This window comes from Oncorhynchus tshawytscha, linkage group LG01 (assembly GCF_018296145.1).
Source record: "Oncorhynchus tshawytscha isolate Ot180627B linkage group LG01, Otsh_v2.0, whole genome shotgun sequence".
In the NCBI taxonomy this organism is placed as follows: Eukaryota; Metazoa; Chordata; class Actinopteri; order Salmoniformes; family Salmonidae; genus Oncorhynchus; species Oncorhynchus tshawytscha.
The window spans coordinates 68501551-68514232 of NC_056429.1; the positions used below are offsets into that span (position 1 = coordinate 68501551).

At 40.5% G+C, this 12682-nt stretch overlaps 1 protein-coding gene across 1 annotated transcript; it reads right to left on the reverse strand.

Annotated features, from left to right (window-relative positions):
- Positions 1-171: 171 nt before the first annotated feature.
- On the reverse strand, positions 172-8745 carry LOC112255406 (polyribonucleotide nucleotidyltransferase 1, mitochondrial). Its single transcript, XM_024428394.2, has 28 exons — positions 8500-8745; positions 8114-8174; positions 7956-8030; positions 7641-7746; positions 5964-6013; positions 5786-5849; positions 5649-5696; positions 5453-5566; positions 5119-5305; positions 4974-5025; positions 4827-4884; positions 4591-4687; positions 4372-4474; positions 4152-4222; positions 4010-4046; positions 3838-3904; positions 3645-3734; positions 3446-3499; positions 3241-3350; positions 3069-3140; positions 2920-2983; positions 2745-2828; positions 2578-2661; positions 2350-2456; positions 1117-1172; positions 890-968; positions 678-725; positions 172-584 (listed from the first exon to the last, which is right to left on the reverse strand). The coding sequence occupies exons 1-28, from the start codon at positions 8643-8645 to the stop codon at positions 429-431; spliced, it is 2340 nt and encodes a 779-aa protein (XP_024284162.1). The 5' UTR covers positions 8646-8745; the 3' UTR covers positions 172-428.
- Positions 8746-12682: the final 3937 nt, after the last annotated feature.

Below are 12682 nucleotides of genomic sequence, written 5' to 3' on the forward strand. Positions count from 1 at the left end.
AGGGGTGTTTCACCGCGCGGTACTGCGTGATAAGGGTACACGGGGCTTTATTGTGGCAATATCCAAACGGACAGATCTGTTACAGAACTAAAACAATGAGTATGTAGAAGATTGGAATATGCCATCACATGAGAGGTCACAAGTTTAAGTCAAGTCAGCATAAAACAATTACATGGTTAATTTACATATTTATTACACATTGTATAAAATAGAAACAGAAACTGGCAGGCTATAAACTCAAAATAGTATGGCCACCCATCATCTGATCCCATTGCTGAAATCAGCAGAGAATGAGAGTACAGTAAGTAGTGCTTGGAGGATGTTGGTGAGTATCGAGAAACGGTAGTTCAGTGAAGTCAGGGTGAATGGAGTGTCCTGAAGATGCATGGTCATGGACAGTTGTTCGCAGTCTAGGAGGAAACGGGGAGTCAAGAGGAGGTGCTGGTCGCTTGGCCATTCCCTGTGCCCATGGAGATGCTCTGTTTCTCACTCAGTGTCTTAACAACTGTTGCTGCTGGAGATTGTAACACCTTCCTCGAAAGCCTCATTCTACCATCTGTTGGGTCTCGCCCAAAGTATTTAACCTGTTGGCGAAGTTCATTCAGAGAAATAATGTTAGTTAAGAAATCAAGTAGATTAACTAAAGATCAAAATAATGATCCTACTGCAACACATACCTGAATCTGCTGTCCAACCTCTAATCCAAGAGCACTTGGGTGTTTTATCTGTACAAATTCAGAGTTTACAATTATTTCACTCTGAAACATAAATGACAAACAGAAAACAAGCTAACACATGCAGCCCTTTCCAAAATGGTAACATCTGTAAAACATAATCTCTGTCGAGGGTCCTGTGACCCCTGCATGATATTCTGGGGCAAGACTCTTACCCGTTTGTGGTCCAGCTGAGAGTTATGGAGCAGAACAGCACTCATGTTGGGATATAGCTTCACCATGACACCAATGTCCCTGTGGGGGAAGGGAGACAGAATTGAAGCAAGTCATAAAGCTACCATTTAGCAATCCAATGTTTAATCAGTCCTATGTTTAAAAACCACTGACAGTAGCTGCATCACAGATTAAACAGCATCCTCCAATAACACATAACATTGTGTACCTTATTTCCATGATGGTGGCAGTGTAAACAGCACCAAACTCCAGCAGCTGCTCTTGCTGCAATGCAAAAAAATGTATCCTCAGATTCATTTATGTGGGTAAACATTGCTTTTTTGGATGATATAGAGTCTAGCCCTTGATCATGACTCTCAGTTCCATTACATTACACACAATAGTCATTGGAGAGTTTTGTTAAGATCCCAGACACTCGCTCTGCACATTAACATTCATCGCTTGCGGTACGGTTTTGGAAGCATAACTACCCGATCTTTCATAGGAGCGAAAAATAATTTTCAAAACACAGAAGGTTACATTGATACACATCTTGATACGGTTAGAGTTGGTGTTCCCACATCTCTATGTTATAGAGTATGTTTATGGAAAGACGGAGGACAAGAACACCTGTGTGTAAGCACAACTCGGGAAGTGTAGCGGAAGTGTAGTTTCTGTCAGATGGAGGCTCCCCTAGCTGTATGGATCTATACAAAACATTTACAGTAAGTGTTTTTTATTTGAAGGATTCTTCCTCGCTATGAAAGATAAGAGCCTTATGTTTGGAAAGCCATATCGCAAGCGATTATTAGAAAGGTTTCTAAACATTAAAACACAGCATCGGGATTGTAGTTCAGATGAGGCAGTCGTGAGTTAAGCTAATGGCTGATACCTGTAGGGAGAAGGCAGAATGTCGCCTCGAGTTTGAGAGCTAATATAGAGCCCTTTTCTGTTTCCCATCAAACGTCGTGTTCGAGTAATGCGCGCATCCCAACATCAAAAAGCTCTGTAGCAGGATAGCCAATGCTGATGTCGGGACCTTGACAAACTTAACAGTAAGTGAGTGATGACCATGAAAACATGCAAGACTGATGGCTATAGCTATGTTCAACAAGTACAGTATATTTTTCTTCTGGCCTTATCTAGCTCTATTTGTGATATTTCACCTTGCCTCGCTGGCTTGCTAGATAACCATCCTCTGATGACATCTGCAATGTTGTAGATGATAACCAACAGATCACCTGTTTATTAACTTGCACAAGCTGCATTAACTTGCACGTGATCGTATCCACTGCTAGGTAAACAAAGAGGGTTTTAAAGACGAACAGCGCACCAACTTTATGACGCGGACGGGAAATGGGTCTAGAGTATAATCATTTAGTGAATCAAAATGCATTAAGGATGCATTAAGGAATGGTAAGAAATTAGGCAATACAGTGGAATCAGACTAGGCTGGACTTACATCATCCTTGCAGATTTCTGTGATGAATTCCTGGGCTTCATTCATTGCACCTGGAGTAGGTGCAAACACAGAGAAGGTCTCCTCGTCCACCTGGCTTATCGTCACACCTATCCAATGACACAGAACAACCTGTAATTTTCCCATACACTATGCACCTATGAAGAAAGCTCATGTGTTAGGGTTGACAAATGGAGTTAGAATGTTGTTTTTTTAATATTAAAATGTTACCTGTTTGAGCTTGTAGTCTGCGGAGGTTATATCCCCCTGGTCCGACAAAGCGTGCTCGTCTGGAGACAGGGACTCTGACATTTTCTGCAACAGACAGGAAACATTCCTTCAAAGGGAAATACATAAATGATGGGAATCAAATAAGGGCTAGACACCAAGAGCCTTACCGACAACTGGGCCATTCTCCTTTCTTTTATCCCTTGGCTTGGCAATGGTCTTGTTCATGATGCCCAAAATCTCCCTCTTGGCAACTAAAGATATGAGAATGAAATGAGGATTGGTGACTACAATATTTTATAGTGACATAAACAATATATTTCTGGAGCATGTCTTTCATTTCACCTGTGGCTTGCTGAATAGCCTCCATTACAAGTTTCAGAGGTAAGCCTGGAATCTTCACATCAGCCTAGAAGAAGGAGGCATACATTATAGCAAAAATAAAGTCAAAATACGACAGAATAGCAAAACCACTGGACGTTCATCTACAGTACCTGTAAGGCATTGATACCCTTGTTTGTTCCTGCCAGTTTGAAGTCCATGTCTCCTAGGTAATCCTCTATTCCCTGTTGTGACAGAAAACACAAATAAAACAGTTATACAGGGATCCCATTATTACAGTATGAATGTAGATTTGGTGAGAAAAATACTAGTAATATTGGGTACCAGAATATCAGTCAATATTCGGTAATCCTGGATTTCTGATGGCTTCTCTGGGTTTGCCTTGGATATGAGTCCAATAGCGACACCTGCCACAGCTGATGAAATAGGAACACCTGAAACACAAAAGTGCTACGTTTCACTGCAGAAGAATCATCAACAACAAATTACGGTTTTTTATTTTCCACTTCAAAAACATGAAGTACTGTACCAGCATCCATCAAAGCCAGACTGCCTCCACATGCTGATGCCATAGACGAGGACCCTGAGAGAATGAGAGTGCGTGAGAGAAAGAAAGAGCGGAGGCTAATCATACAGTCAATGAAATTATTAAGATTTTGCAACTAAGCTTATAACAAGTAATAGTCTAAAAATGTAGAAGCAAAATGAAAGTCATCCATAGATCTCACCATTAGACTCCAGAACCTCAGAGGTAACTCTAATTGTGAAGGGGAAGTCTTTGGGAATGACAGGTCTCAAAGACTTCTCAGCCAGTGCCCCTGTTACCATAGAAGCAGAATATGATCTAAATAGTCACATCAATTTAATAACCATGCCACCCACACTACCCATGCGTCGTCTAATCTATACCAGCATACTAACCATGACCAAGCTCTCTTCTGTTCATTCCACTCATCTTTCCAATTTCATTGGTTGCATAAGGTGGAAACTGAAAAATAAATATAATTTTAGCCCATTCAGATGTTTTTTTGTGCAATACCAAACTAATAAGCAAATCCTCGAATCCTACGTATTTGCAAAATGTGATACTCACCTCATAGTGAAGCATGAAATTCTTGTCTTTGACTCCACTGTTAAAAGAGAGCAACTAGTTTAATCTAACCTACATAATGCAATTTAACACTTGCTTGAAATTTGCTTTCAAGAGGACCGTAATTAATCATGTATAAGTTTACCTTAACGCCGTAGTAATGATGTCTGTTTTAATACTAGACTCCAATGAGTCAAATGTTACAGAGCACAGAACCTAGAGAGAAAAGGCTTTATTAAGTAGGCTAAAGATAGAATGACAAGCCACCCAAAATAAATCAGACTCAGCCAATACTTTCCAATGTCCCCAAAATAAATAGGATGCATACTCTGAGCCTACATCTTTATAAAACGCCAGATCCCTACCTGTGTCTGTCCCCTCTGGAAAAGTGCAGACCCATGAAGGGGCTTAAAGATGTCCGCCTCACAGGAAATATTTCTCAATGAAGTCAAGTCTCTTCCATCACACCTGTAAAACAAGGAAACTATTTTATTGTTCCAAACCACACAGTATTCATCAATTGCATATGTTGGTCATGTATTCATGAATATTTGCTAAATACTACTGAGACATGTTCTTTTTACCTCCTGTACTCATTCAAAACCAGATTGCGGAAAACCTCTTTTGATACCATGTTGAAGGACTCCATCACCTCGTAAGGTTCTGCTTGAGGATATTTCTCTACAGAATAGACATATGTAGGCGGTTAGACAGTAAACAGTAGGCGGTTAAACAGTAACCACTCACAATACATTGAAAGTTGCAAAAAGCATAACATCTGTAGCATAGCATTTATTTGGTATATAGCAATGATATGTACCTTTTATTTGTTCCTCTGTTTCAAGCCTTACTTTATTAATGGCATCATCTCTGGAAATCTGAAAGGACACAGTAAGTTACTGATCATACCGAATGAAAAAGTACCACCAAAACATAATAGCAAAAACACCCAGACATAAATACTTACTTTGTCATGAGTGAAGTCTGTGAAAACAGCATAGACCTTTTCAGAGGCCAACCTGAAAGCAAAACCGTGTGCTGTCATGTTACCATCAATAAATAAAAACATGAAAGATATGAGAAATATTAAAAACAGAAATTTGATGCCTTACTGTCGTGCAAGCTCAATCATTTCCAGGGGAGCAGAAAATATTTTGGGAGGAGTGCGCTTGGACACCTTTGCTTCTCTGGCCATCTGCTGGATTGCCAGTATGATCTGCTGTGTGTGCTTCACACCAACCTTGACTGCATGACAGAAGTCCTGCTGCAACACATTCTCAGCAGAAGCCTCTATCATCACTAAGACACAAACAATACGTGTTTTTTTAGTTTTTTTTACAGAGACTGAATATGACATAACACACAACATATATCATAGAATGTTACATTAAGGTAGAAGAGAGTCCTGTAGGAAAAATGGATGTGCGATATAGATGGACTACTAACCCACTTGGCTGAGCGGTGCTCCTGCCACTATCAGGTTGATAGTGCTGGAAGCCATTTCCTTTCGTGTTGGGTTCACCAGAAACTCTCCATTCACCAGGCCAATGCGCACTGCACCTAAACATCCATGAAACACAAACCATATGGTTAAAGCCACACGCGGTGCAAAAAAAAGGACAGGTTTGTAAGAGATACTAACCAATGGGCCCATTCCAAGGAATGTCAGACAGGGATAGAGCAGCAGAGGCTGTAGGGATGAGAAATAGTTTATTTAATCACTGGATGTCAAACAAAGGTCATGTGACTGCTTCTACAAGGAAATCAATCTCTCCTCACCTCCATTAATGGCCAGTACATCTGGATCATTAACACCATCAACTGCCAACAGATTACACAGGACCTGAAAATATACATAGCAGTATTACAATCAAGAGGATAGCTTGTAATAATAGTGTAAACATATCGGTAATGAGGCCATAAATAATTACAACATTAGCTACAAATGATGACTCACCTGAGTGTCATAGAAATAACCAGCTGGAAAAAGCGGTCTGATTGCCCTGTCTGAGGTGAGACAACAAAAAAGGATACAGTTAAAAGTCTGCTAATGGTATTTGTACTAATTCATGACTAGAGTAATTGTTGGGTTGTTCCACAAAATGAGTGCCTTTGATATTTTAATATAGATCACAAGGATCATTTAATAAATCAGATAATTAATATGAATAAAGACTTGCTAAAGTGCTAAAATTCAACTATTTGATATTTACTGCCCTTCACCCTCTGAATTCCAGGTAGATTTTAACCCACTTAACCCAAAAGTTATGAACATCATTGTAAAGCCCTAGATATCTTGTTGTAATTTCTGTAGATTATTTATTTCATGTGATTAGCAATTAATTTTAAGGTCAATTCTGTTACATGAACTGAACTGTAATTTAATATGGTAAAACTATTTATTTAAAAAAATATTATTTTCAAAAGAAACATCTAACAGTGAAATCATAGTGTAAAAGCAGGTGGTTCTACTCTTTTTGGCAATTTGCTGGTGTTTTGTGGTGGAAAACAGAGCGGGTCAAGCATAACACATCAACCCTGTTACCAATAGACAGACAAGCTATACATGCTTTTATAATTTCCTTCTGTTTGTGAACCTTGCATTCAATTGCCCCTCCCTGTTGCACACATTTACAATGACATTTTAGTAATTTAGCAGACGCTCTTTTCCAGAGCCACTTACAGTTAGTGCATTCATCTTAAGATAGCTAGGTGGGACAACCACACATCACAGGCATATAAAGTACATTTTTCCTCAATAAAGTAGCTTTCAGTAGGGTCAGAGCTAGTGTGCTGGTTCAGGTCGAGGTGAGGAGGATTATTTAAGACACTGTTTGAAGAGGTAGGGTTTCAAATGTTTTCAGAAATGTCCTAGCTCCAGGGGAAAGCTGGTTCCACCATTGGGGCGCCAGGACAAAGAAGAACTTGGACTGGGCTGAGCGGGAGCTGCCCTCCAGTAGGGGTGGTAAGGCAAAAGGACCTGAGGTAGCAGAATGTTGTGCTTGGGTTGGGGTGTAGGGTAAGAGCATAGCCTAAGGTAGGGAGGGGCAGTTCCTCTTGCTGTTCCGTAGGTAAGCACCATGGTCTTGTAGTGGATGTGAGCTTCGACTGGAAGCCAGTGGAGAGTGCGGAGGACTAGTGTGACATTTGAGAACTTCGGAAGTTTTAAAACCAGGCTGGCGCCAGCATTCTGTCTGAGTTGCAGGTGTTTGATGGAACAAGCGGGGAGCCCAGCCAACAGCGAGTTGCAGTAGTCCAGATGGGAGAGGACAAGTGCCTGGTTTAGGACCTATGTCTCTTCCTGTGTGAGGTAGGGTCGTACTCTATGGATGTTGTAGAGCATGAACCTGCAGGAAGGAGCGAGTCACTGCTTTGACAACAAGTACCCATTTCCCCTGTCATAAGGGGATTTATGGCCCATTTACTTTATTTGGCACTTAATAGGCACTCACTAGTCATTTTTTTATTTAACCTCTTTAGATGGGAAAAGTTTTTTTCTTTATTTTTTACCATGTGGGCTTTATGACTGTTAAAAATAGGTGAAATCCCCCCTCACAAATTCACCAAGTTAGACATCTCAAAAGTCACCACATTGGTGGAATTTATAGGATAGAAGTTAGAATAAACTTCTCACCTATTAGCCTACTAGTCAGAATCTCATTTTCAGTGGTGCCCAACTCCCGCCGCAGGTGGTTAGTGGGGATTCTACCAGCAGCAGCTGCTTTTTGCCTGTAGTCCACCTGTCAATCACAAAAACACAGCTCTAGCCAAGGGACCTGCATTACTCCAAGGGACCTGAAAACACTATGTAATAGCCCAATACACTAAAGAGATCATTACACATTAATGAAACATCCCGCATGGAAGAAAATCAGTTTTTCAATATGTTTGAAGGGCATTAAAATAAATTAATATGACCCCACTTAAAAAAACAGGAGCATTAACTTACCACTAGAGGCATAAATTGGGAGGGGGACGGTTTTGTTTTACTGACAGCTGTCACCATCACTGTTGTATCCCCAAGCTGGATAAAGAGGTGGAATGCATCTGAGTAACTGGTTTGAACATCTTGTGCATATTCAAGTTGCAAACTGAAATATAGCTTACCTGCACAACAGCCGACCCATCTGCAAATCTGGCAAGTTTCCCTGTTGAGATCTCTAGTTTTCTTTAATAGCAGGGAAATCAGAAAGCATCTGAGGTTAGAGTGAATTGATGAGTGAATCACCCATTCATCATCACAGCAATACACATTTAGGAAGACTCAAGAACGATATATTCTAAATAATATTCCTTCTTATAAATATATCTGACTCAGACCATGACCATATGAAATCAACAAATACACCCCTGCATTGAATAACGATCTTGAAACCTTGACCCACAGGCTTGACTGGTTGTTACTGTGTAACGTTATGTTATTAGCAAGCTATGTAGCTAGCTAACTACTAACTAGCTAGCCAACTAGCTAGCCAAGTCAGACGACAACTTACTTCCCTCCGAAGTCCACTCCCACTTTTCGTATCGTTCCATGACTGTTCCAGACGCTTTGGTGGCACAACCGCACATTTAGTCGAGCCAGCGAGGGCCCAAGTCTCAGTAAATGTCTCATATTCAAGTAAAAGCTAACATTACACATTTTTGTGAATTGCACAGGTATCTTTTACACAATTTTGATGCGCATGTGGGCTGCCATTACAGTTTATCACATGCACGGAAGTACGTCAGAAATATATTTGTCTTGTGATAGGACCAAAGATAAATCGACCAAACAAGGCGTTTCAATATACGAGACCACTTCAGAAGTTCCCTCCTCATTTATAGTCCAAATTACATACAGTATATACACTACCGTTCAAAAGTTTAGGTCACTTAGAAATGTCCTTGTTTTTGAAAGAAAATCACTTTTTTTTGTCCATTAAAATAACATAAAATTGATCAGAAATACAGTGCAGACATTGTTAATGTTCTAAATGACTTGAAGCTGGAAACAGCAGATTTTTTTTATGGAATATCTACATAGGTGTACAAAGGCCCATTATTAGCAACCATCATTCCTGTGTTCCAATGGCATGTTGTGCTAGCTAATCCAAGTTTAGCATTTTAAAAGGCTAAATGATCATTAGAAAACCCTTTTGCAATTATGTTATCACAGCTGAAAACTGTTGTTTTAATTAAAGAAGCAATAAAACTGGCCTTCATTTGACTAGTTAGGTATCAAGAGCATCAGCATTTGTGGGTTCAATTACAGGCCCAAAATGGCCAGAAACAAAGAACTTTCTTCTGAAACTCGTCGGTATATTTTAGTTCTGAGAAATGAAGGCTATTCCATGCGAGAAATTGCCAAGAAACTGAAGATCTCGAACAACGCTGTGTACTACTCCCTTCACAGAACAGCGCAAACTGGCTCTATCCAGAATAGAAAGAGGAGTGGGAGGCCCCTGTGCACAACTGAGCATGAGGATAAATACATTAGAGTGTCTAGTTTGAGAAACAGACACCTCACAAGTCCTCAACTGGCAGCTTCATTAAATAGTACCAGCAAAACACCAGTCTCAACGTCAACAGTGAAGAGGCGACTCCGGGATGCTAGCCCTATAGGCAGATTTCCTTTGTCCAGTATCTGTGTTCTTTTGCCCATCTTTTATTTTTATTGGTCAATCTGAGATATGGCTTTTTCTTTGCAACTCTGCCTAGAAGGCCAGCATCCCGGAGTGATCCCTGATAATGGGCCTCTGTACACCGATGTAGATATTCCATTAAAAAGCTGCCGTTTCCAGCTACAATAGTCATTTACAACATTAACAATGTTTACACTGTATTTCTGATGAATTTTATGTTTTTTTAATGGACAGAAAATGCGCTTTTCTTTCAAAAACAAGGACATTTCTAAGTGACCCCAAACTGTTGAACGGTAGTGTATGTCAAGCTGCAAAATTACTAAATGCTAAACGTGTTTTTTCTCAAGAAACTAGGAAAAAAGGGTAATGTTTGAATTTAGTTGTGTTTACTTATATATTGTGATTTTTGTTTGTACCCCACACAATCACGATAACCATGAAGTAAATGGAGCTTGTACCTATTTCATGGGGATTTTTGAGTGGTACAGTGCTGTTTAAAAATGTGAACACAAGAGGGCGCTTTCTCCTCACAATAAACATGATGCCTACATGGCCCATGGCCCAATTATATCTCCTTCCACCCAAAGTTTGCACTGCACTCCCCTTTGCCGATTTGAAAGAAAATGACTAGTATAAGAAATATTGTGGAAACCTCCACCAGCCCATGCCCCCGCCAATTCAATGCTTTTAGATTTGTTGGAAGTAATGAACTTGTGAGGTGTCTGACTTCAAATCAAATCAAATTGTATTTGTCACATGCGCCGAATACCTCAGGTGTTGGCATTACAGTGAAATGCTTACTTACAAGCCCTTAACCAACAATGTTTTAAGAAGTTAAAAGTAAAAATTGTAAAAAATAGTAACAAATCATTTAACAGCAGCAGTAAAATAACAATAGTGAGGCTATATACAGGGGGTACCGGTACAGAGACAATGTGGGGGGGCACCGGTTATTCAAGGTAATTGAAGTAATATGTACATATAAGTAGAGTTAAAGTGACTAAGCATAGATAATAAACAGAGAGTAGCAGCTGTTAAGAATTATTTTGGACCTAGACTTGGCGCTCCGGTACAACTTGCCTTGCGGTAGCAGAGAAAACAGTCCATGACTAGGGTGGCTGGATATTTTGACCATTTTAGGGCCTTCCTCTGACACCGCCTGGTATAAAGGTCCTGGATGGCAGGAAGCTGGCCCCAGTCGGAGGCCGAGCAGTTGCCATACCAGGCAGTGATGCAACCAGTCAGTATGCTCTTGATGGTGTAGCTGTAGAACTTTTTGAGGATCTGAGGACCCATGCCAAATCTTTTCAGTCTCCTGAGGGGAAATAGGATTTGCCGTGCCCTCTTCACGACTGTCTTAGTGTGTTTGGACCATGACAGTTTGTTGGTGATGTGAACACCAAGGAACTTGCAGCTCTCAACCTGCTCCACTACAACCCTGTCGATGAGAATGGGGGCGTGCTCGGTCCTCCTTTTCCTGTAGTCCACAATCATCTCCTTTGTCTTGATCACTTTGAAGGAGAGGTTGTTGTCCTGGCACCACACGGCCAGGTCTCTTACCTCCTCCCTATAGGCTGTCTCATCGTTGTTGGTGATCAGGCCTACCACTGTTGTGTTATCTGAAAACTTGATGATGGTGTTAGAGTCGTGCCTAGTCATGCAGTCATGAGTGAACAGGGTGTAAAGGAGGGGACTGAGAACACACCCGTGAGGGGTCCCCGTGTTGAGGATCAGCGTGGAGGATGTGTTGTTACCTACCCTTACCACCTGGGGTCGGCCTGTCAGGAAGTCCAGGATCCAGTTGCAGAGGGAGGTGTTGAGTCCCAGGGTGCTTAGCTTAGTGATAAGCTTTGAGGGCAGTATGGTGTTGAACGCTGAGCTGTAGTCAATGAATAGCATTCCCTAATAGGTGTTCCTTTTGTCCAGGTGGGAAAGGGCAGTGTTGAGTGCAATAGAGATTGCATCATCTGTGGATCTGTTGAGGCGGTACACAAACTGTCGGCACACTTCAGGAGAAATGAGATGTTATTGGGTAGCACACAGGTATAATGCAGTGTGACGAGGTTGTTCTTAAATTGCAGGGGCCTCCCTTGCCTTTGCAATCATACATGTCTTTGTTTATATTAAACTGTTGATCAATGATAAAACATATTGCAAGACCTTTATACTGCAAATGCTGTTTATGCATTGCATAAAGTACTTTAGGGTAAGCAAATTGTCTTGTCCCAGCAGGGATAGAGTGTAGAATTGTCAAGACAAGTTTTGGGGATTTAGAGATATCTATTTTTTGAATCCTAGAAAGTTGCCGGGTCGCAATTGTAAATGAGAACTTGTTCTCAACGCCTACCTGGTTAAATAAAGGTAAAATAAATAAATAAATACATTTTAAAAAGTGAAAAGTATTTCATATCTTGTATAGATCAATAAAAACAAAGAAGGCTATTAAAATAAAAAATGTTTTACTAGTATAATGTCTGTCCCTCAGTTTTATGTAATTGGTGTTACCGCCTTGAAAATCACTCATGACAAAGATAGACAAGGAATTTGAGCATTCCCTCCAGTGGCAAACTGTTACCGGCAGAACGGTCTATATTAAAGAAGATTATTGGCTAATCACACCCTTTTAGTGTGTCATGAATTTGAGGATTCCATTGATAATTTGGTGTGTCTAATGTTTATGTATTTTATTTAACTAGGCAGGCAAGCCAGTTAAGAACAAATTCTTATTTACAATGATGGCCTTCCCCAGCCAAACCCTAACAACGCTGGGCCAATTGTGCACCACCCTATGGGACTTCCAATCATGGCCGGTTGTGATACAGCCTGGAATCAAACCAGGTAGTGACGCCTCTAGCACTGAGACGCAGTGCCTTCGACCGATGCGCCACTCGGAAGCCACTCAGGAAATCCAAAGTGTCACTTGGTGTTACTCAATTTAATTGAATGGAAATAGCATTGTGAGCAAAATTATTAATCATATCACTATATTTAATTATTTGTGTTAACGGCCTTAGAGTTGAGCATCTGTGGCCTCCATTTAAGAAAATATTTAAAA

Bases quoted from the DNA above. Each gene is read 5' to 3' on its own strand.
- LOC112255406 (XM_024428394.2), bottom strand. From the start codon at position 8,645: ATGTGTAATGTTAGCTTTTACTTGAATATGAGACATTTACTGAGACTT. The intron at 3,905-4,009 runs GTGAGTATCACA...TTTATTTTTCAG, and splicing joins ATTTCATGCTTCACTATGAG to TTTCCACCTTATGCAACCAA. The intron at 1,173-2,349 runs GTAAGTCCAGCC...TTTGCATTGCAG, and splicing joins CAGAAATCTGCAAGGATGAT to CAAGAGCAGCTGCTGGAGTT.